The sequence below is a fragment of the Lissotriton helveticus genome, chromosome 11 (genome assembly GCF_964261635.1).
Source record: "Lissotriton helveticus chromosome 11, aLisHel1.1, whole genome shotgun sequence".
Classification (NCBI taxonomy): Eukaryota; Metazoa; Chordata; class Amphibia; order Caudata; family Salamandridae; genus Lissotriton; species Lissotriton helveticus.
The window spans coordinates 319,069,439-319,096,214 of NC_136072.1; the positions used below are offsets into that span (position 1 = coordinate 319,069,439).

Below are 26,776 nucleotides of genomic sequence, written 5' to 3' on the forward strand. Positions count from 1 at the left end.
TAGTGAGTAGTGAGTGTAGAGTAGTGAGTGTAGAGTAGTGAGTGTAGAGTAGTGAGTAGTGAGTGTAGAGTAGTGAGTGTAGAGTAGTGAGTAGTGAGTGTAGAGTAGTGAGTAGTGAGTGTAGAGTAGTGAGTAGTGAGTGTAGAGTAGTGCGTAGTGAGTGCAGAGTAGTGAGTGCAGAGTAGTGAGTGCAGAGTAGTGAGTGCAGAGTAGTTAGTGCAGAGTAGTGAGTGCAGAGTAGTGAGTAGTGAATGTAGAGTAGTGAGTGTAGAGTAGTGAGTAGTGAGTGTAGAGTAGTGAGTAGTGAGTGCAGAGTAGTGAGTAGTGAGTGCAGAGTAGTGAGTAGTGATTGTAGGGTAGTGAGTAGTGAGTGTAGAGTAGTGAGTAGTGAGTGCAGAGTATTGAGTGCAGAGTATTGAGTGCAGAGTAGTGAGTGCAGAGTAGTGAGTGCAGAGTAGTAAGTGCAGAGTAGTGAGTGCAGAGTAGTGAGTAGTGAGTGCAGAGTAGTGAGTAGTGAGTGCAGAGTAGTGAGTAGTGAGTGCAGAGTAGTGAGTGTAGAGTAGTGAGTGCAGAGTAGTGAGTGCAGAGTAGTGAGTGCAGAGTAGTGAGTAGTGAGTGCAGAGTAGTGAGTGCAGAGTATTGAGTGCAGAGTAGTGAGTGCAGAGTAGTGAGTAGTGAATGCAGAGTAGTGAGTAGTGAGTGCAGAGTAGTGAGTAGTGAGTGTAGAGTAGTGAGTAGTGAGAGCAGAGTAGTGAGTAGTGAGTGCAGAGTAGAGTAGTGAGTGCAGAGCAGAGTAGTGAGTGCAGAGTAGTGAGTAGTGAGTGCAGAGTAGTGAGTGCAGAGTAGTGAGTGCAGAGTAGTGAGTGCAGAGTAGTGAGTGCAGAGTAGTGAGTGCAGAGTAGTGAGTAGTGAGTGCAGAGTAGTGAGTGCAGAGTAGTGAGTGCAGAGTAGTGAGTGCAGAGCAGTGAGTGCAAAGTAGTGAGTGCAGAGTAGTGAGTAGTGAATGCAGAGTAGTGAGTTGTGAGTGCAGAGTAGTGAGTAGTGAGTGTAGAGTAGTGAGTGCAGAGTAGTGAGTAGTGAGTGCAGAGTAGTGAGTAGTGAGTGCAGAGTAGTGAGTGCAGAGTAGTGAGTAGTGAGTGCAGAGTAGTGAGTGCAGAGTAGTGAGTGTAGAGTAGTGAGTGTAGAGTAGTGAGTGTAGAGTAGTGAGTGTAGAGTAGTGAGTGCAGAGTAGTGAGTGCAGAGTATTGAGTGCAGAGTAGTGAGTAGTGAGTGCAGAGTAGTGAGTGCAGAGTAGTGAGTGCAGAGTAGTGAGTATTGAGTGCAGAGTATTGAGTGCAGAGTATTGAGTGCAGAGTATTGAGTGCAGGGTAGTGAGTGCAGGGTAGTGAGTAGTGAGTGTAGAGTAGTGAGTGTAGAGTAGTGAGTGTAGAGTAGTGAGTGTAGAGTAGTGAGTGTAGAGTGCAGGGTATTGAGTGCAGGGTATTGAGTGCAGGGTATTGAGTGCAGGGTATTGAGTGCAGGGTATTGAGTGCAGAGTGCAGAGTAGTGAGTAGTGAGTGCAGAGTAGTGAGTAGTGAGTGCAGAGTAGTGAGTGCAGAGTAGTGAGTGCAGAGTAGTGAGTGCAGAGTAGTGAGTGTAGAGTATTGAGTAGTGAGTAGTGAGTGCAGAGTAGTGAGTAGTGAGTGCAGAGTAGTGAGTGCAGAGTAGTGAGCGCAGAGTATTGAGTATTGAGTGCAGAGTAGTGAGTGCAGAGTATTGAGTGCAGAGTATTGAGTGCAGGGTAGTGAGTGCAGGGTAGTGAGTAGTGAGTGTAGAGTAGTGAGTGTAGAGTAGTGAGTGTAGAGTAGTGAGTGCAGAGTAGTGAGTGCAGAGTAGTGAGTGCAGAGTAGTGAGTGCAGAGTAGTGAGTGTAGAGTATTGAGTAGTGAGTAGTGAGTGCAGAGTAGTGAGTAGTGAGTGCAGAGTAGTGAGTGCAGAGTAGTGAGTGCAGAGTAGTGAGCGCAGAGTATTGAGTATTGAGTGCAGAGTAGTGAGTGCAGAGTATTGAGTGCAGAGTATTGAGTGCAGGGTAGTGAGTGCAGGGTAGTGAGTAGTGAGTGTAGAGTAGTGAGTGTAGAGTAGTGAGTGTAGAGTAGTGAGTGTAGAGTATTGAGTGCAGAGTATTGAGTGCAGGGTAGTGAGTGCAGGGTAGTGAGTAGTGAGTGTAGAGTAGTGAGTGTAGAGTAGTGAGTGTAGAGTAGTGAGTGTAGAGTAGTGAGTGCAGGGTAGTGAGTGCAGGGTATTGAGTGCAGGGTAGTGAGTGCAGGGTAGTGAGTGCAGAGTAGTGAGTGCAGAGTAGTGAGTGCAGAGTAGTGAGTGCAGGGTAGTGAGTGCAGGGTATTGAGTGCAGGGTAGTGAGTGCAGGGTAGTGAGTGCAGAGTAGTGAGTGCAGAGTAGTGAGTGCAGAGTAGTGAGTGCAGAGTAGTGAGTGCAGGGTAGTGAGTGCAGGGTAGTGAGTAGTGAGTGTAGAGTAGTGAGTGTAGAGTAGTGAGTGTAGAGTAGTGAGTGCAGAGTAGTGAGTAGTGAGTGCTGAGTAGTGAGTAGTGAGTGCAGAGTAGTGAGTAGTGAGTGCAGAGTAGTGAGTAGTGAGTAGTGAGTGCAGAGTAGTGAGTAGTGAGTGCAGAGTAGTGAGTAGTGAGTGCAGAGTAGTGAGTAGTGAGTGCAGAGTAGTGAGTAGTGAGTAGTGAGTGCAGAGTAGTGAGTAGTGAGTGCAGAGTAGTGAGTAGTGAGTGCAGAGTAGTGAGTAGTGAGTGCAGAGTAGTGAGTGCAGAGTAGTGAGTGCAGAGTAGTGAGTAGTGAGTAGTGAGTGCAGAGTAGTGAGTGCAGAGTAGTGAGTGCAGAGTAGTGAGTGCAGAGTAGTGAGTAGTGAGTGCAGAGTAGTGAGTAGTGAGTGTAGAGTGCAGGATATTGAGTGCAGGGTATTGAGTGCAGGGTATTGAGTGCAGGGTATTGAGTGCAGGGTATTGAGTGCAGGGTATTGAGTGCAGAGTAGTGAGTGCAGAGTAGTGAGTGCAGAGTAGTGAGTAGTGAGTGCAGAGTAGTGAGTAGTGAGTGTAGAGTGCAGGGTATTGAGTGCAGGGTATTGAGTGCAGGGTATTGAGTGCAGGGTATTGAGTGCAGGGTATTGAGTGCAGGGTATTGAGTGCAGAGTATTGAGTGCAGAGTATTGAGTGCAGAGTGCAGAGTAGTGAGTAGTGAGTGCAGAGTAGTGAGTAGTGAGTGCAGAGTAGTGAGTGCAGAGTAGTGAGTGCAGAGTAGTGAGTGTAGAGTAGTGAGTGTAGAGTAGTGAGTGTAGAGTAGTGAGTGTAGAGTGCAGGGTATTGCGTACAGGGTATTGAGAGCAGGGTATTGAGTGCAGAGTATTGAGTGCAGAGTATTGAGTGCAGAGTATTGAGTGCAGAGTGCAGAGTAGTGAGTAGTGAGTGCAGAGTAGTGAGTAGTGAGTGCAGAGTAGTGAGTGCAGTGTAGTGAGTGCAGAGTAGTGAGTGCAGAGTAGTGAGTGCAGGGTATTGAGTGCAGAGTAGTGAGTGCAGAGTAGTGAGTAGTGAGTGCAGAGTAGTGAGTAGTGAGTGCAGAGTAGTGAGTGCAGAGTAGTGAGTGCAGAGGTGAGTGCATAGTAGTGAGTGCAGAGTAGTGAGTGCAGAGTAGTGAGTGCAGAGTAGTGAGTGCAGAGTAGTGAGTGCAGAGTAGTGAGTGCAGAGTAGTGAGTAGTGAGTGCAGAGTAGTGAGTGCAGAGTAGTGAGTGCAGAGTAGTGAGTGCAGAGTAGTGAGTAGTGAGTGCAGAGTAGTGAGTGCAGAGTAGTGAGTGCAGAGTAGTGAGTAGTGAGTGCAGAATAGTGAGTATTGAGTGCAGAGTATTGAGTGCAGAGTATTGAGTGCAGAGTATTGAGTGCAGAGTATTGAGTGCAGAGTAGTGAGTGCAGAGTATTGAGTGCAGAGTAGTGAGTGCAGAGTAGTGAGTGCAGAGTAGTGAGTACAGAGTAGTGAGTGCAGGGTAGTGAGTGCAGGGTATTTAGTGCAGGGTAGTGAGTGCAGGGTAGTGAGTGCAGAGTAGTGAGTGCAGAGTAGTGAGTGCAGAGTAGTGAGTGCAGAGTAGTGAGTGCAGGGTAGTGAGTGCAGGGTAGTGAGTAGTGAGTGTAGAGTAGTGAGTGTAGAGTAGTGAGTGTAGAGTAGTGAGTGCAGAGTAGTGAGTAGTGAGTGCAGAGTAGTGAGTAGTGAGTGCAGAGTAGTGAGTAGTGAGTGCAGAGTAGTGAGTAGTGAGTGCAGAGTAGTGAGTGCAGAGTAGTGAGTAGTGAGTAGTGAGTGCAGAGTAGTGAGTAGTGAGTGCAGAGTAGTGAGTAGTGAGTGCAGAGTAGTGAGTAGTGAGTGCAGAGTAGTGAGTGCAGAGTAGTGAGTGCAGAGTAGTGAGTGCAGAGTAGTGAGTGCAGAGTAGTGAGTAGTGAGTGCAGAGTAGTGAGTGCAGAGTAGTGAGTGCAGAGTAGTGAGTAGTGAGTGCAGAGTAGTGAGTAGTGAGTGTAGAGTAGTGAGTAGTGAGTGCAGAGTAGTGAGTAGTGAGTGTAGAGTAGTGAGTGTAGAGTAGTGAGTGTAGAGTAGTGAGTGTAGAGGAGTGAGTGCAGAGTAGTGAGTAGTGAGTGCAGAGTAGTGAGTGCAGAGTAGTGAGTAGTGAGTGCAGAGTAGTGAGTAGTGAGTGCAGAGTAGTGAGTAGTGAGTGCAGAGTAGTGAGTGCAGAGTAGTGAGTAGTGAGTAGTGAGTGCAGAGTAGTGAGTGCAGAGTAGTGAGTGCAGAGTAGTGAGTGCAGAGTAGTGAGTGCAGAGTAGTGAGTAGTGAGTGCAGAGTAGTGAGTAGTGAGTGTAGAGTAGTGAGTGTAGAGTAGTGAGTGTAGAGTAGTGAGTGTAGAGTAGTGAGTGCAGAGTAGTGAGTAGTGAGTGCAGAGTAGTGAGTAGTGAGTGCAGAGTAGTGAGTGCAGAGTAGTGAGTGCAGAGTAGTGAGTGCAGAGTAGTGAGTGCAGAGTAGTGAGTAGTGAGTGCAGAGTAGTGAGTAGTGAGTGTAGAGTAGTGAGTGTAGAGTAGTGAGTGTAGAGTAGTGAGTAGTGAGTGCAGAGTAGTGAGTGCAGAGTAGTGCGTGTAGAGTAGTGAGTGCAGAGTAGTGAGTGCAGAGTAGTGAGTGTAGAGTAGTGAGTGTAGAGTAGTGAGTGTAGAGTCGTGAGTGTAGAGTAGTGAGTGTAGAGTAGTGAGTGTAGAGTAGTGAGTGTAGAGTAGTGAGTGCAGAGTAGTGAGTAGTGAATGCAGAGTAGTGAGTAGTGAGTGCAGAGTAGTGAGTGCAGAGTAGTGAGTGCAGAGTAGTGAGTGCAGAGTAGTGAGTGCAGAGTAGTGAGTAGTGAGTATAGAGTAGTGAGTAGTGAGTGTAGAGTAGTGAGTGTAGAGTAGTGAGTGTAGACTAGTGAGTGTAGAGTAGTGAGTAGTGAGTGCAGAGTAGTGAGTAGTGAGTGCAGAGTAGTGAGTAGTGAGTGCAGAGTAGTGAGTAGTGAGTAGTGAGTGCAGAGTAGTGAGTGCAGAGTAGTGAGAGCAGAGTAGTGAGTAGTGAGTGCAGAGTAGTGAGTAGTGAGTGTAGAGTAGTGAGTGTAGAGTAGTGAGTGTAGAGTAGTGAGTGTAGAGTAGTGAGTGCAGAGTAGTGAGTAGTGAGTGCAGAGTAGTGAGTAGTGAGTGCAGAGTAGTGAGTAGTGAGTGCAGAGTAGTGAGTGCAGAGTAGTGAGTGCAGAGTAGTGAGTGCAGAGTAGTGAGTGCAGAGTAGTGAGTAGTGAGTGCAGAGTAGTGAGTAGTGAGTGTAGAGTGGTGAGTGTAGAGTAGTGAGTGTAGAGTAGTGAGTGTAGAGTAGTGAGTGCAGAGTAGTGAGTAGTGAGTGCAGAGTAGTGAGTGCAGAGTAGTGAGTGTAGAGTAGTGAGTGCAGAGTAGTGAGTGTAGAGTAGTGAGTGTAGAGTAGTGAGTGCAGAGTAGTGAGTGTAGAGTAGTGAGTGTAGAGTAGTGAGTGTAGAGTAGTGAGTGTAGAGTAGTGAGTGCAGAGTAGTGAGTAGTGAGTGCAGAGTAGTGAGTAGTGAGTGCAGAGTAGTGAGTGCAGAGTAGTGAGTAGTGAGTGTAGAGTAGTAAGTGTAGAGTAGTGAGTGTAGAGTAGTGAGTGTAGAGTAGTGAGTGTAGAGTAGTGAGTGTAGAGTAGTGAGTAGTGAGTGCAGAGTAGTGAGTAGTGAGTGCAGAGTAGTGAGTAGTGAGTGCAGAGTAGTGAGTAGTGAGTACAGAGTAGTGAGTGTAGAGTAGTGAGTGTAGAGTAGTGAGTGCAGAGTAGTGAGTGCAGAGTAGTGAGTGCAGAGTAGTGAGTGTAGAGTAGTGAGTGTAGAGTAGTGAGTGCAGAGTAGTGAGCAGTGAGTGCAGATAAGTGAGTAGTGAGTGCAGAGTAGTGAGTGCAGAGTAGTGAGTGTAGAGTAGTGAGTAGTGAGTGTAGAGTAGTAAGTGTAGAGTAGTGAGTGTAGAGTAGTGAGTGTAGAGTAGTGAGTGTAGAGTAGTCAGTATAGAGTAGTGAGTGTAGAGTAGTGAGTAGTGAGTGCAGAGTAGTGAGTAGTGAGTGCAGAGTAGTGAGTAGTGAGTGCAGAGTAGTGAGTGCAGAGCAGTGAGTGCAGAGTAGTGAGTGCAGAGTAGTGAGTGCAGAGTAGTGAGTGTAGAGTAGTGAGTGTAGAGTAGTGAGTGTAGAGTAGTGAGTGCAGAGTAGTGAGTGCAGAGTAGTGAGTAGTGAGTGCAGAGTAGTGAGTGCAGAGTAGTGAGTAGTGAGTGTAGAGTAGTGAGTAGCGAGTGTAGAGTAGTGAGTGTAGAGTAGTGAGTGTAGAGTAGTGAGTGTAGAGTAGTGAGTAGTGAGTGCAGAGTAGTGAGTGCAGAGTAGTGAGTGCAGAGTAGTGAGTAGTGAGTGTAGAGTAGTGAGTGTAGAGTAGTAAGTGTAGAGTAGTGAGTGTAGAGTAGTGAGTGTAGAGTAGTGAGTGCAGAGTAGTGAGTGCAGAGTAGTGAGTGCAGAGTAGTGAGTGCAGAGTAGTGAGTGCAGAGTAGCGAGTGCAGAGTAGTGAGTAGTGAGTGCAGAGTAGTGAGTAGTGAGTAGTAAGTGTAGAGTAGTGAGTGTAGAGTAGTGAGTAGTGAGTGCAGAGTAGTGAGTAGTGAGTGCAGAGTAGTGAGTAGTGAGTGCAGAGTAGTGAGTAGTGAGTGCAGAGTAGTGAGTGCAGAATGCAGAGTGAGTGTGCAGTTGAGTGCAGAGTGCTGTTGAGTGCAGAGTGCTGTTGAGCGCAGAGTGCTGTTGAGTGCAGAGTGCTGTTGAGCGCAGAGTGCTGTGTGCTGTTGAGTGCAGAGTGCTGTGTGCTGTTGAGCGCAGAGTGCTGTGTGCTGTTGAGCGCAGAGTGCTGTGTGCTGTTGAGCGCAGAGTGCTGTGTGCCGTTGAGTGCAGAGTGCTGTGTGCTGTTGAGTGCAGAGTGCTGTGTGCTGTTGTACAGAGTGCTGTGTGCTGTTGAGTGCAGAGTGCTGTGTGCTGTTGTGCAGAGTCCTGTGTGCTGTTGAGTGCAGAGTGCTGTGTGCTGTTGAGTGCAGATTGCTGTGTATTGGCAATGTAAATGACAATGCCATTTATTTATGATTTAAAGAAAAAAAAGAAATGTCATGAGCAATGCCAATAGCTCTACCTTTAATGATGCCGAGACCATTGCATTGTAAATGCTTGTTATACAGGGGGACTATAATGCTACCCTTCCAAGAGGGGGGGATTTTATTCATAAAAAAGCAATATTTAAAAAGTGGCTCTAAAAAATCACCCCATGCTTCTGGCTCCTTTTTGATTAATGCAATTGGGATCCCATCCGGCCCTTGTGCGCCGGAAGTTCTAGCCATCTTTATGTACTTTATCAATTCTTTTCCTAGTGGGGGACCAAATTCAGTAAGGACAGCAGATGCAGGTTTAACGTCATCAGGCAACACGGGAGAAACTGGGCTATTATTTCTATATAATAGAGAGATGTAATCCACCCATTCCTTTTCGGGAATCGGTATCGGAGTAGCTCTCTGCCTTGAATCACAATATTCAGCGATCAAGTGCCAATATTTTCTCGAGTCCTTGGCCCTTGCGGCTTCCCTCAGCCCTATCCTCAGGGCACGTTGTGTACCGTCTTGCCTACAGAGGACATCCGCGGCTCGGAATCGCTGGCTTTTTCAATCATGCTAGCGCCGCACCAATCAGTGAAGGGACTTTTGGTCTATCGATCCCCTGGCCCGCCCGGAACATTCTTTGCAGACCTCGACTCGGTGATGCTGGGACTGGCCCTGAGTGCAGAACATTGCATAGTAGCGGGGGATTTTAACATCCGGATGGATGATCCGTCTGACCCCGTCGCTATAAAGCTTTCCGAGGCCATGACTCCGCTGGGTCTTATCCCTCATTTGCAGGGGCCGACTCATGTCAAGGGCCATACTCTCGACCAGGTCTTTTCCACATCCCCTTTGGTGGTGAAAGAGACTCTTCCGGTCCTGTGGTCTGATCATTGGCTGGCCAAATTTGTAATCATTGGCACTGCCAGGTCGTCCATCCCTGTCCCACAGCAACGGGGACGAGCGTTCAGAGCATTTAACAGAGTGACCCCTGAGATGTTGGCTCAGGCTGCTTCGGATCATCCCTGTCTTCTCTCCGGTGAGCTGGAGAGAGATTTGGAGTCCCTGCAAGAGTGGCTTACGGATAGGCTTAATGACCTGGCTCCGATGCTGCCCCCCCGCCTGACATCAAAGCGGGTTTCGGCCCCTTGGTTTACTTCTGCACTGTGGGCTACGCGGCAGCAGTGTAAGGTAGCCGAAAGGGCCTGGCGGGCACACTATGACAGCATGGACAGGTCTGCCTACAAGGCTGTGGTTAAGGCTTACCACCGGGATATCCGCCTTGAAAAGAAAGCCTATCTTGCGGGGAGAATTGAAGCGGCCTCTAACTCCAGCAAGGAGATTTTTACCATTGTCAGAGAATTCATTTCTCCTCGGACCATTACATCGGAAGAGGTGCCCTTAGAATCCTGGGCGGCGGACTTTGCTTGTTTTTTTACAAGCAAGATAAAGCTCATACAGGACTCTTTTCCATCGGGAGCACCCGTTAGGCCGTTTACATCCGAGGCGGGCACGTTCCCTCCCGTTTTGCAGGGCGCCATATTGGCTGAGTTTCCATCTTTGCCAGCCCCTGCCTCCTTAGCGCTTATGGGCAATTTAAAATCTGGGTCTCCACTTGACCCCTGCCCAGCTAAGCTTTTGGGTAAGTTGGCGGAGGTGATCAATCCACTGGCGAACCCTCTTCTCAATCTTTCGCTGAGTCAGGGAGTGGTTCCGCCAGTGTGGAAGCAGGCAATGGTCATCCCGCTGCTTAAAAAACCTGGGCTTGACCCGAAGGTCCCAGCCAATTATAGGCCGATTTCGCTGTTGCCGGCTTTGGAGAAGCACGTTCAGTCGGCGCTCTCCAATTTTCTGGAGACCCATGAGATCTTACATGACTCCCAGTCTGGCTTCCGTGCAAATCGTAGCACCGAGACCGCGCTCCTTGAGGTTTCTGAAACCATCAAAGGGGTGTTGGATACCGGGGGCAAAGTCATGTTGGTGTTGTTGGACTTGTCGGCGGCTTTTGACACCGTCCCCCATGATGGCCTTCTCGCACGACTCTATGAGATTGGCCTTCGGGGGACGGTGCTCAGATGGTTTTCGTCCTTTCTAGCCGGCCGCCGGCCGCCGGCAAACGGTCTGGACATCGCCTGACACCGCCGTGATGCCGCCTTTGGGAGTCGGGGTCCCTCAGGGCTCTATATTGAGCCCGACCCTCTTTAACATCTTCATGACCCCTTTGGCGGCGGTGGCGGAGTCATTTGGTGCCCGGATCGTGTCGTATGCCGACGACACCCAGCTCCTCTTCTCTTGTGAGAGAGGGGCTGACTTTGACGGGGAGAGTATCCGGAATTTCCTTGGGGCGGTGTTCACATGGTTCCAACTGAACAGCCTCAAGTGCAATTCCGATAAGTCCGAGGTACTCTTCTTCGGGTGCGATACGGAGCCTAGCTGGCAGGCCTGGTGGCCCATTGACATGTTCCCTCCGTCCTGCTCTTCCCCTATGGCTAAGAACTTGGGGGTTAAGATGGACAAGGGGCTGACGATGAAAGCCCAGATCCTCGGGGTGACCGGCACCTGCTTCGGTCTCTTAAAAATGATGCGGAGGTTTTTGCCTCTCTTGTCGGAGGAGCACAGGAGGCTGACTGTGCAGGCTCTGATAGGCTCCAGGTTGGATTATGCCAACATTCTTTACCTGGGCCTACCAGAGTACCTGCTGCAGCGGCTTCAAGTCGCGCAGAATGCGGCGGCCAGGGCTATTTTTGGTCTTAACAGACGTGCCAGCGTCTCGGGGCTATTGCTGACGTTGCACTGGCTACCTATCCGCAAACGGATTGCCTTTAAGGCTATGACTTTGGCCTACAAGGCACTCCATGCTGTGGGAGCAAAGCATCTCCAAAAGAGACTGGCCTTTTATCGTCCGGCTCGTTCTCTGAGGTCAGAAAATTTACTTCTGGCGACGGTCCCTCGAGTTAGGAGAGCTCGCCTGGGCGGCCGCTCCTTCAGCTTGCTGGCTCCACAGATGTGGAATTCGCTTCCGCTCCCACTTCGGGGGGCTACTACTCTTCTTGATTTTAGGAGAGGTCTTAAAACCTGGTTGTTTACCCAGTAGGCCTCCCAGCAGTCCCTTTTTATTTTGTCTGTTGTGTACTCTTTTTAACTGTGTTGTGTTATTCCGTATTAGTTCTCCTTACCTAAAGTGCCGGGACACTCTTTTTGAGTAACCGTTGCGCTATACAAAAGAATAAATAACATAACATAACATAACATAACATATCCACTTCACGTCGAGCTCCTTTCTTTTTTCGCTGAGCATGAGGTGACTTCTCACTCGCTTGAGGCGATTAATTTCCTGCTGTCGACCAAGGAGATAGTGTATGTACTGTTTTCGAACAAGATGGTTAATTGCCTGTTTATTATCATATGAAACCTATCTTGTTTATACGTGAGGGGTTCAGAAGATGTGGAGCTTAAGTTACAGATCTTCTTCATTTGAGCCTCAAAAAAGGATATGCTATTGGAGTGAGTAATACCTTCCTTTTCGACATACACCATCTTCACAATAGAGCCTACTTCAACAGTGTTTTTTGTGTCCAAAAGGATTGACCATTTCCTTTATTAAAAGTGGCCAAGCCCTGACCGGCATTCCCTGAGTCCGGTGTGGATAGATCAAAAGCCACTGACATACCCACTATACAGTGGTCGCTCCATACCGACGAGCTAACAAAAAAGTTATCACAAGCCCCGAACATTTGGTAGGAAACAATCACATAATCTAAAAGGCTCTCAGTATGTTGGGAATGAAAGGTGAAATGGGCTGTTTTATCGGCAGGCACTCTCCCATTTAAGATAACAAGATCCGAACTTCTGATGCTATCAAGCAAGAGAAACCCCCGCTTGTCTGTCTTTACTTTATTTGGTAATATGATCTCGGGGATGTGCCAGATTTCCTCTTTATCCGTGTTGACATAAATCTCAGAGGCAGAATTTGAAATTTTAGCATTTAAGTCCCCCCTCTACTATCACTAAGGGGCAATCTTCCCTAGTAGCTATTTCCTGAATGAAAGAGAAAAATACGGGCAAAAGATTATCAAAATCTTTCTCAGGGGGTACGTACAAGTTTGCCACAAGAAAGGAGGTGGGCGTGTCAGAATCTCCCAAGCATGCCAACTTCAAACATATACAGAGGTTTGAGGGGTGAGGAAAAACCTTCTGGTTCCAATTGATGGAGTTTTTAAGCAGAATAGATACCCCCCACTGGCATGTCCCCTTTCCGATCGCTTTGTGTAACACGAATATACAAAATCACATTCAAACTCTTTACAAGACCACGTTTCTTGTAGACATATAATTATGGGATTCATACTTTTTAAGGAATTTAATTTTGTTTCCTTAGGTCCCAAGCCAGCCATATTTCAGGACACGAGCAGCCCACCCAGGCTACCTCAGTGGAGCACTTCTTACTGCATTCACATTGTTGTTATTCAGGGCTCTTGCAACCCAGCTCAACTGGGCAAATTCATCTTCTGTGTCTGGGGTCTGTGGGGCAGCTACTACGGCGGGTACAACATTTATTAAACGCTCCCTCCAGGCCACGGAAACCACTATATCTTTAGGATTGACCACAGAATACTCTATTTCGGGGTCCATTTCAAACAGTGGGGAAACTTCTGGCTACCAGACAAGCTATCCTGAAGTTCGTAGTAAGAACAAAAAATCTATATCAAGGAAACTGAGATGAGAAAAGGTCTGCAAGACAGACAGTGTGAGGTATGAGGACTTGAATCATGCATGCACCTTGCAAGGTTTCACTCAATTCAATTCAATTCAATTTATTTATTTTGTTTTGGAACTCCGACGGAGGTCCACAAAAACACACTGACAATTTAAAAAGACAGACATTGCATACAGTACAAAATTCCTTCCTTATACATTACTATAACATGATATCAAACATAGTGTGAAATGTGCAAATAATGCTATGATACGTAAAACAATCACATAACCGGCCAATAAAATTTCTTATATACATACTAAGTAATGTGCAAATGATGCAATGAATACATGAAACTATTAAATAGCCAACCAGTAGATATTAAAACAAAACCAGGGTACTACTGTTAGACAAAATTCTAGTAAATAGGCAAAAATGTTCTAAAAAATTGGTATATCTTAAACCAAACCATTTCATTCGGGGTGACAAAACCAGAGAACGTGCATCCTGAGCAGAGTGAATATTACATTTGATAAATACTGGTTTTAAAAACACTCGCCTGGCACTTTGCAGCTTTGAACATGCAAATAAAACATGATTAAGATCTTGGATTTGCAACTGGCACAGTTCACAGATTCTCTTCTCTGTAGGTGTTTTATCCCAGATGCCAGTGACGTCTCTTAAAGGCAGCAGATTTAATCTCAGTAGGAGTATCAGCCTTCTAGTCCCATGAGGGATATTCCAAGTTAAATAAGGCTGTGGTTTATTCCCCAGTGTACTCCCACTGTCCGCCAAGTTACTGGGCCTGGTTTTACTTAAAGCGATGTCTCTGGCTAAACTAATAGGGGATCTAAATTTCTTAAGAACTGTTTTAAACCAGATTTAGGCATTGGAGAAGCGGGAGTTAACTAAGACCGAAACTGTCAATTGCACGTAAGAAAGACCTAAAAAACGTGGATTGTACTTTTAGATTGCAAAAGATTTCTATTCTCAGAGCAGCCCTAAGAGTACCCTCTTCCCCCAAGAAGAGAGAGTTACCCCACCTAAGAACTGCCACCTGGGCTAAAATAAAGGACGAGACTAATCCAAATTCAAGGCGCAGAACATGTGGGGCAGCCAAAGAATTTAAATTACAGATTTGGGGCATAATTCCTCCTTCTGCCTTATCAAACATATGCCAATGACTCATGTCCACCACCGCGGCAGCATATATTAATGAGGGTGGGATTTTAACCTTGAAAACAGATAAGACATGGCTATAATGGCGTCTCCCGCAGGTTTTAGAGAATCTATTTAATGCACTTCCATGGGAGACGGCTTTACCAACGCAGTGTTTAGTATGCTCCAAGTCTCGACCTGTTTTGGAAAAAACTTTCCGTACCAATACATATGACTCCACCAATTACATTTTTTCAGAACCAAGCATCCATCTTAAACATCTCTTGATTCTGATCCCCTTCTTACGAAAAACCAAGATCTTGCTTTTTGCAATGTTAATTTTAAAAAAATGAACCTCTGCATATTTATTTAAAACGTCCAGACGGCGTTGCAAGCCAATAGGTGTTAAATCGAAAATTGCAACATCGTCTGCGTACAATAAAGACCCAACTGACATTCGACCAATTTTGGGGGCATCCCCTCTCGCAAAGTTCAAAGCGCCAGGGAGGTCAACAATGTACAGTGAAAATAAAAGTGGTGCTAATAGACAACCCTGCTTAAGCCCATCATGCGTTCTAATTTTGCATGTTAACCCCCACGAGCCTCCCATTAGAACCTGGCACCAGGTGTCAGTATGCAATTCCATGATCAGACCCAGGAGATGATTTGGAATGCTGAGGGAGACAAGTTTTCTCCACAGGGTCTGGTGGTCCAAGTTGTCAAACACCGTGGAGAAATCAATAAAAGCTGTATAAACTGGCATCCCTCGGGAAAAAACATATTTCTCTATAATTGCCTGAACAACCGCTATATTATCTAAGGTGCCATGGTTCTTTCTAAAACTGGCTTGTTCCGGCGGAAGGATATCCTGATAATAGACCCATTGTTGTAAGTGGCATAATATGCTTTTTGCAAATAATTTGCTGGAGGCATCCAGGAGGGCAATCTGCCTAAAACTAGTCGGCACCGTTTTTGGTCCTTTTTTATACAGGGGGACTATAATGCTACCCTTCCAAGAGGGGGGGATTTTATTCATAAAAAAGCAATATTTAAAAAGTGGCTGTAAAAAAATCACCCCATGCTTCTGGCTCCTTTTTGATTAATGCAATTGGGATCCCATCCGGCCCTTGTGCGCCGGAAGTTCTAGCCATCTTTATGTACTTTATCAATTCCTTTCCTAGTGGGGGACCAAATTCAGTAAGGACAGCAGATGCAGGTTTAACCTCATCAGGCAACACGGGAGAAACTGGGCTATTATTTCTATATAATAGAGAGATGTAATCCACCCATTCCTTTTCGGGAATCGGTATTGGAGTAGCTCTCTGCCTTGAATCACAATATTCAGCGATCAAGTGCCAATATTTTCTCGAGTCCTTGGCCCTTGCGGCTTCCCTCAGCCCTATCCACTTCACGTTGAGCTCCTTTCTTTTTTCGCTGAGCATGAGGTGACTTCTCACTCGCTTGAGGCGATTAATTTCCTGCTGTCGACCAAGGAGATAGTGTATGTACTGTTTTTGAACAAGATGGTTAATTGCCTGTTTATTATCATATGAAACCTATCTTGTTTATACGTGAGGGGTTCAGAAGATGTGGAGCTTAAGTTACAGATCTTCTTCATTTGAGCCTCAAAAAAGGATATGCTATTGGAGTGAGTAATACCTTCCTTTTCGACATACACCATCTTCACAATAGAGCCTACTTCAACAGTGTTTTTTGTGTCCAAAAGGATTGACCATTTCCTTTATTAAAAGTGGCCAAGCCCTGACCGGCATTCCCTGAGTCCAGTGTGGATAGATCAAAAGCCACTGACATACCCACTATACAGTGGTCGCTCCATACCGACGAGCTAACAAAAAAGTTATCACAAGCCCCGAACATTTGGTAGGAAACAATCACATAATCTAAAAGGCTCTCAGTATGTTGGGAATGAAAGGTGAAATGGGCTGTTTTATCGGCAGGCACTCTCCAATTTAAGATAACAAGATCCGAACTTCTGATGCTATCAAGCAAGAGAAACCCCCGCTTGTCTGTCTTTACTTTATTTGGTAATATGATCTCGGGGATGTGCCAGATTTCCTCTTTATCTGTGTTGACATAAATCTCAGAGGCATAATTTGAAATTTTAGCATTTAAGTCCCCCCACTACTATCACTAAGGGGCAATCTTCCCTAGTAGCTATTTCCTGAATGAAAGAGACAAATACGGGCAAAAGATTATCAAAATCTTTCTCAGGGGGTACGTACAAGTTTGCCACAAGAAAGGAGGTGGGCGTGTCAGAATCTCCCAAGCATGCCAACTTCAAACATTTACAGAGGTTTGAGGGGTGAGGAAAAACCTTCTGGTTCCAATTGATGGAGTTTTTAAGCAGAATAGATACCCCCCACTGGCATGTCCCCTTTCCGATCGCTTTGTGTAACACGAATATACAAAATAGCCATCACATTCAAACTCTTTACAAGACCACGTTTCTTGTAGACATATAATTATGGGATTCATACTTTTTAAGGAATTTAATTTTGTTTCCTTAGGTCCCAAGCCAGCCATATTTCAGGACACGAGCAGCCCACCCAGGCTACCTCAGTGGAGCACTCCTTACTGCATTCACATTGTTGTTATTCAGGGCTCTTGCAACCCAGCTCAACTGGGCAAATTCATCTTCTGTGTCTGGGGTCCGTGGGGCAGCTACTACGGCGGGTACAACATTTATTAAACGCTCCCTCCAGGCCACGGAAACCACTATATCTTTAGGATTGACCACAGAATACTCTATTTCGGGGCCCGTGCATCTAGTGCCACTGAATTAGTAGCCTTCAAGACTTTCAGGTTTCACTCTTTCATGAGGTAGTCCCAGAGACATGTACTTATGAATGTGCCATGTGCTTATGAAAGTTTGTGGCTGGGGAAATGTCTCAGGATTGTACATGTGTACCTCAAACTCTATGCTATCCGATCTCCTTTCTCAATGGTTTTCATGATCCCCTTCATTCTTTCCATCTTTCCTACCTTTCCTGCAGATGGTCCCAAGCCGCCTGCGATTTCAATGTCGTAGTTCTTCATCAGAAAGGTAGTAATGTCCTTCCATTCATATCCTTGTGGTACCTCCACCGTAGTTACCGTGGGTAGCCGTATGGCCTACAATAAGAAAGGGATAAATCAGGCAGGAAGACAGCACACATAAATACATGTTAATGTTTCACACACGAAGATTTCTGGACTAGAAACTGAACATCAGTTACATGTTCACTTCTGGTGTCTTTGTTTGCATGTAAGATGATGTATTATTATTGAAAGAAACAAGGGGAGGAGATATGATTTACTGGCCAGAGCGTCCGGCCTTGGAGCTGGGGACCGAGGGGCCATATTATCAAGAAAGGGTGATACATTATCGCTGCTTTTTTGGCAGGAAACTGCCGCTAAAGCGGCGATAATGGGCTTGATAATATGCCCTTGTGAATTCCCATAGAAGCCCAGGTTCTGGTGTTAACCTGGGCTTCTATGGGCATTCACAAGGGCATATTATCAAGCCCATTATTGCCACTTTAGCGGCAGATTCCTGCTGATAAAAGCGGCGATAATGTATCGCCTGGTTCCAGTGCTGACATCAGCTCAGAATTCTGCGATTCTGAGAAAGTCTCTTAATGTATTTGCCTAAAAGATAAGAAAAAAAAAGATTTTGACTTGGTGTAATGTAATCTGATACTCATGTAAAGCACAAAGGACCAGATGTAGGAAGCCAAATAGCGGCCGCAAATGCCAAAATTTGCAGAATTTCAGCCTTTGCGCTCGCAATTTGGCTTTGAGCAATGTAGGTAAGATTAAACCTACTCTCAAAATAAGGAATCGCAAAAAATTGTGACTCCTTATTTTGCGATTGCATTTAAGGAATTGCAAATTGCGATTCCTTAAATGCAATTTAAGTAGCACAAAAGAAAGAGCACTTTAGCCTTAAGGAATCGCTAATTACCACCAACTTCAAGATGGTGATACTTAATGATTTCCTTTAGAAAAAGCACTTTTTTGCTTTTTTAAAAGTGCCATTTGGCACACATTCTTGGCCCATAGGAATTAATGGAATGATATTCCTTGATTGCAAATCTCAAAATGCGATTGGCAATCAAGGAATATTAAGGAATCGCAAATATTTTTGTGATTCCTACCTACATTCAATTTTGCTGGTCCTTAACGCCTTAACCGTGGCGGTTTTTCCGCCGCGGTGCGGGCGTTCCATTGAGTGGGCCGGCTCCGCAGCAAGCACCCGCGAGGTAGTGCTCCCGTCGGAGCACGGAACGGGTTAATAGCGATTCGGTAAAAATCACTATTAAGGACTCGCAAAATTGAATTTATCTACATCTGGCCCAAAGTGCTCTATTGTCCCTGGACCTAGTGTGTGCTATATACATTTACAAAATAATGTTAAGCAGTAAGGAATGTGAAGCAAGAAATTACATTTTTCTGTGAATGAAACAGATGGGATGGGGAGGCGCCAAAGAGCCGGTGCTCAAAATGGACACACATGGCAGCAGAGGATGCCACTCCCCCTGGAAAAAAAGCGGTTGGAGCGATCGGGCGGAGAGCGGACTGCGGTTCAGCCTTCTTCTATGGTGAGTGCAGTACACCACCCAGGCCCAGTGGAAGATGCTGTACACATGTGATAAGTCTGTCTGGGCTGCAGTGGCCTCATGCTGCCTCTGCCGCGTTCCATCACTACCAGCGCTGTACCATCAGGTTACAGAAGGACTGAACTTCTAAACAGCACGGCCGGCCTCGAGCCTCATGGGAGTGTGCCAGCTCCCTGAAGAGTGCGGGACGGGCTGGTTACGGTTTTAGACTCACCCTTGATCTGAAAACCTTGTGTCCTGTTCTCCTTCTGGGGCAAGGGTCTGCTTGTGCCCTCCTACAACTGTTTTAAACATGGGGGCGAGGTGGGGCCCAGTCCTACCATACCTGGTCGTTATTAATGCTGAACTGTGAATCTTGGACAGTGGTGTGCCATGCTTCTTGCGGGTTCTTGCACAACACCTTTCTCTGACGGAGCCTTCTCCTGCGGTGCAGATAACGTCACGATGGGTAAATCTGTCCAAACTATACTACAACTCCCACCGGACCTAGAGGGTGGTTGAGGCTGGGTCTGAGGCGCTTGATGTGGCTGGCCAATTTCCGGAGGAGCATTGGGCTTGGCAGACGTGAAGATCCTGCTGCTGGCGATACAAGTAAGCCTGACTTCAGTTGAAACCACAATGGATTCCATGAGTACCAGGATGGACGCCATTACTCTCAAAGTAGATAAATATGATGGTCGCCTCCAGGAAGCCGAGCAGCACATCTCAATGGTCAATGACACTCTGTCTTCCTGTGGAGAAAGTCTTCAAAGGTGATAGCTGCTAAAAATTAGAGGTTGGAAGCGTGCTTCTGCCGCAATAATCTTCACATTTTAGGAGCGCCTGATCTCACAAAAATTGGTAAATTAGAGAACTATGTGGAGAAATTGCTAATAACCCTATTTGAAGCGGATTCTTTTTTGCATCTTCTCATCTTGAAGCGTGTGCATTGTACCTTGAATGTTCGACCGCAGCCAGGGGCCCCAGCGCACCTGATTGTTGCCCGTCTCCTCAATTTCTGCAATCGCAACACTGCTCTTCGGATGGCTTCGGAGAAACACACTCTGAATTTTAATGGCAATGAATCACTCTGTTCATAAATCTGTTCCCAGACTTTATGGTGTTGGTTCAAGTGGCACGCTGTAAATTCATTCTGGTCAAACAACAGCTCTGACAGGATGCCACCCCCTTCACTATGCTTTACCCAGCTCGACTTCAAATCACCGCGCACAGCAAGGATCATTTCTTCACTACTCCTCAACAAGTATCAGAATTTTAACGTAACCATCCTGCCTGTGACGCTGAAGAGACACACTTGGCTTTTTCGTCCTGCACTGCTTCACCATAAGTTGGACTGGGCGAGAGTCCATGTACATGGCCTGGGCACGCATCAACAATCTTCAGGCCCTGAGATGGCTCAACCCTGCAATTTAGTATTTTTTTCCTGCAGCTTGTCTCTGAGACTGCCACTTGGCACATCCTCCCGTTTGGAGAGGTCTAGTTCAACTTCCTCTCTTTCATTCTCTCATTATGCTTATACTGTCCATCCCCACACAAGCCCCTTTAGGTGCTAATTGGTGCCACTTATACTGCTAGACCACCAATTTAAGGCGGGCTTGGGCAGGACACCTCCGAGTTCTTTGAATTTAATGAAGGAAAAGTGCAGCTGGGTGGCACAGTTTGGGAGGCCTTTAAGGTCACCATAAGAGGGTTGTGCCCTTCTAAGAGTGGGATGGGAGTGATGCGCTCACTCAGGGATCATCTATCCACGTTGGAGAAAGACCATAAGAATTTAGAAGCCACCGCTGCTGACCCTCTGTTAGCCCAACAATTTAAATCTGTGCTGTCTGAATATTATGATGTGGCCCCTAGAGAAAGCCACTTCCGTGGTAAATATGCTACCGCAAGGCGCTTTCCACACTCACTGATCAAATTATCCGCTGGCTAGCTCTCCCATTCTTGCAAGCAGGGCGTGTCTCCTTAATGAAGATGGTGCTCTTGCCTAAGCAAATGTATCTCTTTCTGAAAATACCTGTCCTGTATCCTTCTTCTGCACACTGACAACACAGTAAATCCATCTAGCATGGGAGAGGAAGCAGCCCCGCATACAACGGGCACCCTCACATTACCTTTTCTGGAGGGGGGCTTTGAAGCTCTGGATACGGAGCTTTATCTGTGCACTCACGCCTACCATCCTATTCATTGGTACCGTCCCACCCCGTTTCTCCCCATTTCAGGGGCGGCCGTTCAATTAGGATGGAGGAGCACCGCCCTCCTGCCACCAGCAGAAAATAAAAAGATAATAAAATGGGTTTTAAACCCGTTTTATTAGCGTTTTAATTTTAATACCCTGGACCCGCCCTCAGGACTCTGACAAGTCCAGGAGATGACGCTGCTGGTGGGGGAGTGGTGGGCACTCCCTTTACTGCACATGAGGTGTTTGGCTGGCCGTCTAAATCCCTGATGCACAGTGATTTCTACACCCATACTCTTTCCCATTGGTCCAGTCTGGTTAACCTCTTCCACAGCCAAGGCTCCCTTCCTGTTGCCCTTAAAACAGGACAGGTTACTCGCGGAGAGACAACGGCGGCAAAGTGAGTTTATTTTCTTTTTTGTCCCCCAAACCCTCCCCACCTCCCTCTTCTGGCCCGGCCCGCCCCCCACTTTGGCAGGGGCTTTGGCTGTAGAACAAGGATATATGTCACCGATTCCTCCTGCTTTCTTCATGGGTGCACACTCCAGTTATCCATCAGCTGCCTCGTCTATGGCGGCGTTCACTACGGGTGCATGGCAGAGATGTGCCTCAAAGTGGGTAAGAGGGTAAGAGGATTTTATATTCTCTGCTTCGACTGGATTATCACCCCTTGCTTCCAGTCACACATGAAACCCTGTACAGGCTCCAGCTTAACCCCTTCGATGCTCATGACGAGCTCAGCTCGTCATGCAGTACACTGATCGTGTGCTTATGACGAGCTGACCTTGTCATGAACAATGAGAAACAAGAATCTGCAGAACAGGAGGAAAATCTCCCTAGCAGCCAAGGTGTTAAAAGGGAAGGCTTTACTCATTGGGTGGGGATCTATATTGTGACGGACACTTTATTACACAGGCCATTTATTTAGGAGCCGTGCCCGTGTCACCCCTGGATATATTCTTATATATCTGCTTGAAATGCAATTCCAAGGCGGCTGTAGCAGACTTTCAGTTCGAAACCCCTACATTCGTCTCACTTCATAACATACTTCAAGCCATTAGCACTTGTCAACTGGTCTCTTCATTGTATCATTCAGTACAAGCAGAATCTCCAGGCTATTGGACGCAGGCATGGCAAGAATGGGGGATAGAGCTTGGTATGGCACAAATTCAGTCTCAGACCAGACGATTGCTGTGCCAGGTGCAGGATGGTTGGACCCAGATTTCCTTTAGCTGGCTTGGTTTTGTGGTCCAGTACAATCCTATCGGTAGGAGGTGCCAGCTGCTCTCTCTACTATGATAGAGGAAGACCGTCTGCTGACTCCCCTCATGGCCCTTCTTGTGCACGTCAAGGACTTGGACGCTGCATATAGGAGATACTTGGCTCTGGCCTTACTGCTGGGTTGTCTGCCGATGAGGGTGAGGACGAGAGTCTAGATTTAAGAACTGGTTTATGGATTTAATATAATGTAATGAACAACTGAGCTGGTGTGCCGCAATTTTCCCTATTGCTTCACGGCCTAGAGATATATGGCTCCATCGCCGTACCTACTTTCTGTCGCAAGCATCTACTCCCACTCAGAGTGCGGGATCTAATAACTCTTAACGCAATGGTGCTGTCAAGAGATAAACGTGTTGTTGTGATGCTCCCCTTGCCATTATGACTGATGGGGCCATATGTATCAAGCAAATTTGCATTCGCTGCGAATTTCGGCCTTTGCAAATGCGAATTTGCTAAATGGAATGTATTAAGCAAAATCTGGTGAAAAATAAGGAATCGCAAAATTTGCGATTCCTTATTTTGCAATTGCATTTAAGGAATCGCAAATTATGCAATTCCTTAAATGCAATGTATGAAGCCAAAAAAAATTGCAAAATGTCCTTAAAGAATCGCAAGTTACCACCAACTTCTAGTTTGTGGTAAGTATGAATTCCTTGAAAAATGCACATTTTTGCATTTTTCAAAGTGCCATGTGACACATATACATGCCCTTAGGGCATGTATGTGCGCCACATGTGCACCCATGCATATTTCAGGGGTGCAACAGGCTGTCCTTTGGACACCCCTGCACCCTTGAAAGTATTCTCAATTTGCGATTAGCAAATTGTGAATCGCAAATTGAGAATAACTTCCCATTAATTCCTATGGGCCTCCTGGCCCATAGAAATTAATGGGAAAGTATTCCTTAATTGCGATTCGCAATTTGCTAATCGCAATTAAGGAATTTTAAGAAATCGCAAAAATAATGCCATTTTGTACATACATACCTATTTACGATTCTCAAATAGCGATTTCTTAAAAATCTCTATTTGAGAATCGCAAATGGGTATCTTGATACATATGGCCCATGGTCCTGTGCCGGCTGCCACCCTACATTTTATTTGCTCCCTTGTGACGGTCTGCTGCCCCTGTCGTTGCTGTATGTGTGGGATGGGTCCGATGTGTAAGTGAGATTCTGCAGTGCATGTCGATATGTGCGGACTGGGGAGGAGGGATAAACAGACACATTTTGCACATCATGAATTTATGTCACAATTATTGTTTTTATTCAATAAAGTAAATAAAAAATACCCCAAAAAGATAACTGACAAGTTAGAAATGGATTCAGGTAAATGTTCAGTACCAGAAGTATGACTTCGTCATTTGAGGGTAGATTTTATTTTATCAGAATAACAGATGCAATCAACATCTGTCTATGCTAGATGCGAAACGCAAAGCTTTTGACCTATTGTAAACGCAAAGGCATATGGAAGAGAGCTTCTGAAAGGAGGAAAAGTATTCCTTTCTCACAATATAGCGTGAAAAGAAGGAAATAACTCCATTTAAACCTGCGAGCAGGGCTTTAAGTGGGCCGGGTCCTGTTGGTGCTCAGCACCGGCAGTTCTAAAAAGCAGGTCCTGAGACGGGTCTCAATCGGGCTCTCCATTTTTGCCCTCACCCTCAGGGTGTAAAATAAATCTTAATTCTGCAGCAGCTCCACCCTTCACTGGCTTTGATGTAACTTCCAAGAGGCTCACTATAATTATTTCAGTCTCATCATTTCAGAACTGAAGCATTTATAATATGATACCCAACAAAGCCATAGTTGCTGCTTTTCTTATTATCTTATGCAACTACCAGCCATTGACAAAGCCAATAGCACTGACTTGTTGTAGGTGTAATGTTACTTGTTGCATTATATATCTGCATGCAATGACAGAAGCAGTAGATTACCAGCCGAGATGGTACACCATGCTAAGAGCAGATGTTTAGCTTGCATATTTTTAAGCCACGTCCATAATTACATCGGTCGCGCCAATGTGAGAGACCTCCCAGTTTTTCCATTCCACTTAAAGCCCTGCCTGTGAGACCTATCTCCAGCAAGCAGACATGACTAAGAAAGTATGATGCGCACCATGCCTTTGAAAAGACTGTCGGAACAGCCAAAGCAGAGCAGGATTAGATTAATTTGCTGTCATGTTTTTCAGTATACATCTGAAAAACAACTTTTGTCCCATGAATATTAATGAAAAACCCTACAGGAGTGAGCAGCAGACAGTGAATCGAATAGTCTTCAGGAGAATATCGAGTAAGCAGGGCTCGAGTCGGGGTACCACGCGGGTGGACGGCACCCCCCCACTTATTTTACCGGGAGCCCGATAACTATAAACTGCATCTGAGTGCAAGCCACCTTTCGTGACATCACTTCCTGTCGTGACGTCAGGGCTCGATTCGGGGTACCACGCGGGTGGACAGCGTCCCCCCACTTATTTTACCGGGAGCTCGATAACTATAAACTGCAACTGAGTGCAAGCCACCTTTCGTGACGTCACTTCCTGTCCTGACATCAGCGTCCCCCCACTTCTTTTTTTAGAACTTGTGCCCTGTGAGTAAGCTTCACATTATATATAGAGTGCTTTCTACTCCTGACGAGGTGTTGAAGCACTTTAGGACAGGCAGCATGCTACTCTGTGAGAGCCTAATGTTAGCAATTAGCTAAGTATAAGGATTGTGTTTAGTCATGCTGCTTCCATTCGATGCCAGGCAGTCTAAACTTAAGGCGATTGGTTCAAGCTTGTGCGTGTTCCAAATGTGATGCTAATTTCATATTTGTGAGTTAATAGGGTGCTTCCCATTATTAGTGACTTGTCATGTGCATTTGTTATATAGTAGCGTAATAAAAGTGTCATTTAGTCTGGTCAGTATAAATGTATAAGGTTGTAGTTCAGAATTGTTTGGCTGAACAACAAAATCAATCTTTAGGTAAAAACAATGCCTGCATAACATTGTAATTCAAGCAATGAAAACCAATAAAGTCTGTGTAGTGACTTGTCTTGGTTGCTGTGCATTCTCCCCAGAGTTCCAGGTCCCTGCTGCTCAGCCAGTGTGTGAGGTCTTTAGAATGTTGAGAGTGTATGTGGTTGGATGACTGTAAGCCCTATTTGTTCACCCTTCCTTAGGAGTAAAGGGTGTAGGGCAGTGCGTAAGCCCAAGGTTGTCAATCCTTCATAAGGGATAAGTATGTAGGGGAAGTGTGTAAGCCCAAGGTGTTTACCCTTCCTAAGGGGTAAAGGGTATTTGGGCAGCGTGTAAGATCAAAGTTGACCACCCTCTCTAAGGGGTTAAAGTTGTAGGGGGTACGTTGTAACACCCCAATGCAGTTGAGAGCATGAAGTCCCTGGTTCTCCCATTATTTGTATGGAAGCAGAAGAGGGCACGCAGTCCCTGGTCCTGCTATGTGTTGTGTAAGTGGAGTAGAGGGTATGTAGTCCCTTGTCCTGCTGTGAAAATGGATGCAGTAGAGGGTGTGTAGTTTTTACTGTTGTCCTTCCTGGTTGGTTATGGGATAGTGTAGGGGCATGTGTATTGCACCCTTATGCTAGTGATGTCCTTCCTGTGTGGTTAGAAGGATGTATGTCGTTAGCACGCATGCTTTTACAACGCATGCCTTTACCACGCAACTTTTACAATGCAAGTCGTTACAACGACTTGCGTTGGGGGGCGCTGGATAGTGAATAGTTTAATTTACTATTCCAACTCCAGTCCCCGTGGATAGTAGGGAAGGTGTTGGATAGTAAATTAAACTATTCCCTATCCTAGAGCGCCCCCAGCGCAAGTCGTTGTAACAACTTGCGTTGTAAAAGTTGCGTGGTAAAGGTAGTTTGTTGTAAAAGTTGCGTTGTAAACGCTGTTCACCGGTTAGAAGCGTGCTACTGGGACATATGTTTTCACCCTGATGTGTGTTGAAGAAAGGGTGGGTGTGGGTCCACCCTGCTGAGGGGAATGACATAAGGGTATTATTCATTTTCTAAGACCTGCAAAGTTTTCATGATGAGATTATCAATGTATTCTAATGTTCATAGGACTGTTGATCGTATTTCCTCATCTTTTGTGCTTTTGATTTGATGGTTGTTGAGAAGGAATATTTATGGGACTCATTGATTGTTTTATTAATATTTTCTATTGTTTCCTTAAGAGGGGAAGATGTGTTGTGACTTGTCTTGGTTGCTATGCATCCTCCGTAGAGTTCTAGGCCCCTGCTGCTCAGCCAGTGTGTGAGGTCATTAGAATGCTGAGAGTGTTTGTGGGTAGATGAGTGTCAGTTGAAGGAGTGGGCTGAGCAACAAGGAGGCTGCTCCTTGTGGGGCATTATCTGTTACTTGCAACAAGCTTAATAAACCTTCATCTTTAATCTATACGACTTGGCTACGCGCCATCATTTATACATTACCACATAAGCCCTACCAAGAGCAGCATCCTGCTCCTCAGCCCATAACTCCAACTGACATTCCCGTCCCACAAACACTCTCTACATTCTAGATGACCACACACGTACTTGCTGAGCAGCAGCATGGAACGCTAGGGAGGATGTATTAAGATACAACACATCTCCCCTCATCATATATAAAAAATGAAAATTACAATAGAAAATATCATAGCACGGGGCGTGGCTTGGACGCCGAGGAAGATGGCGGTTTAGAGCGTCTCTCCTCCCGTCACGAGCGTCTTCAACAAGAATTGGAACGCTTTCATGTGCTTACAGCTGGGATGTGACCGAAGATTCAAGCGTCGGATCACTCCCTGACTGTAATGCGCTGGCCTGCGTGTTTGGAGCTGCAGCGGATCAAGAGCTGCACCGAGTGAGGCTTCGGACGTCGGCGATGGCAACGTGACTGAGGGAAGGAAAGCGGAGCGCAATTTGAGCCCCTCCGGAGCGCGACAACACAAGACAACATAAGAGGGACTGAAAGTAGGTGGGCGCATCTACAGAAACCATCGCACCAGGGCTGGCAGCTGTGTTTGCTGATCGCGTGAGTGCAGTGCAGTGCGACCGGCCATGCTGAGGCTTCCCTGACCTTTACCAAGATGGCGGCCGCCACTCGGTAATGCCTAAAAAACGAGGCAAAAACGAGGCAAAGTATCTATCCACATTAAATCTGCCCAAATCA

The 26,776-nt window shown here is 46.2% G+C and overlaps 1 protein-coding gene across 1 annotated transcript in view; it reads right to left on the bottom strand.

The window, feature by feature from the left end:
- The window catches only part of AGXT (alanine--glyoxylate aminotransferase), a 458,404-nt gene that overhangs the window by 33,616 nt on the left and 398,012 nt on the right, over positions 1–26,776 (bottom strand). Inside the window, exon 10 of the mRNA XM_078665630.1 lies at positions 16,560–16,688. Coding sequence (XP_078521756.1) covers positions 16,560–16,688 — 129 coding nt within the window. The remainder of the gene's footprint in view (positions 1–16,559; positions 16,689–26,776) is intronic.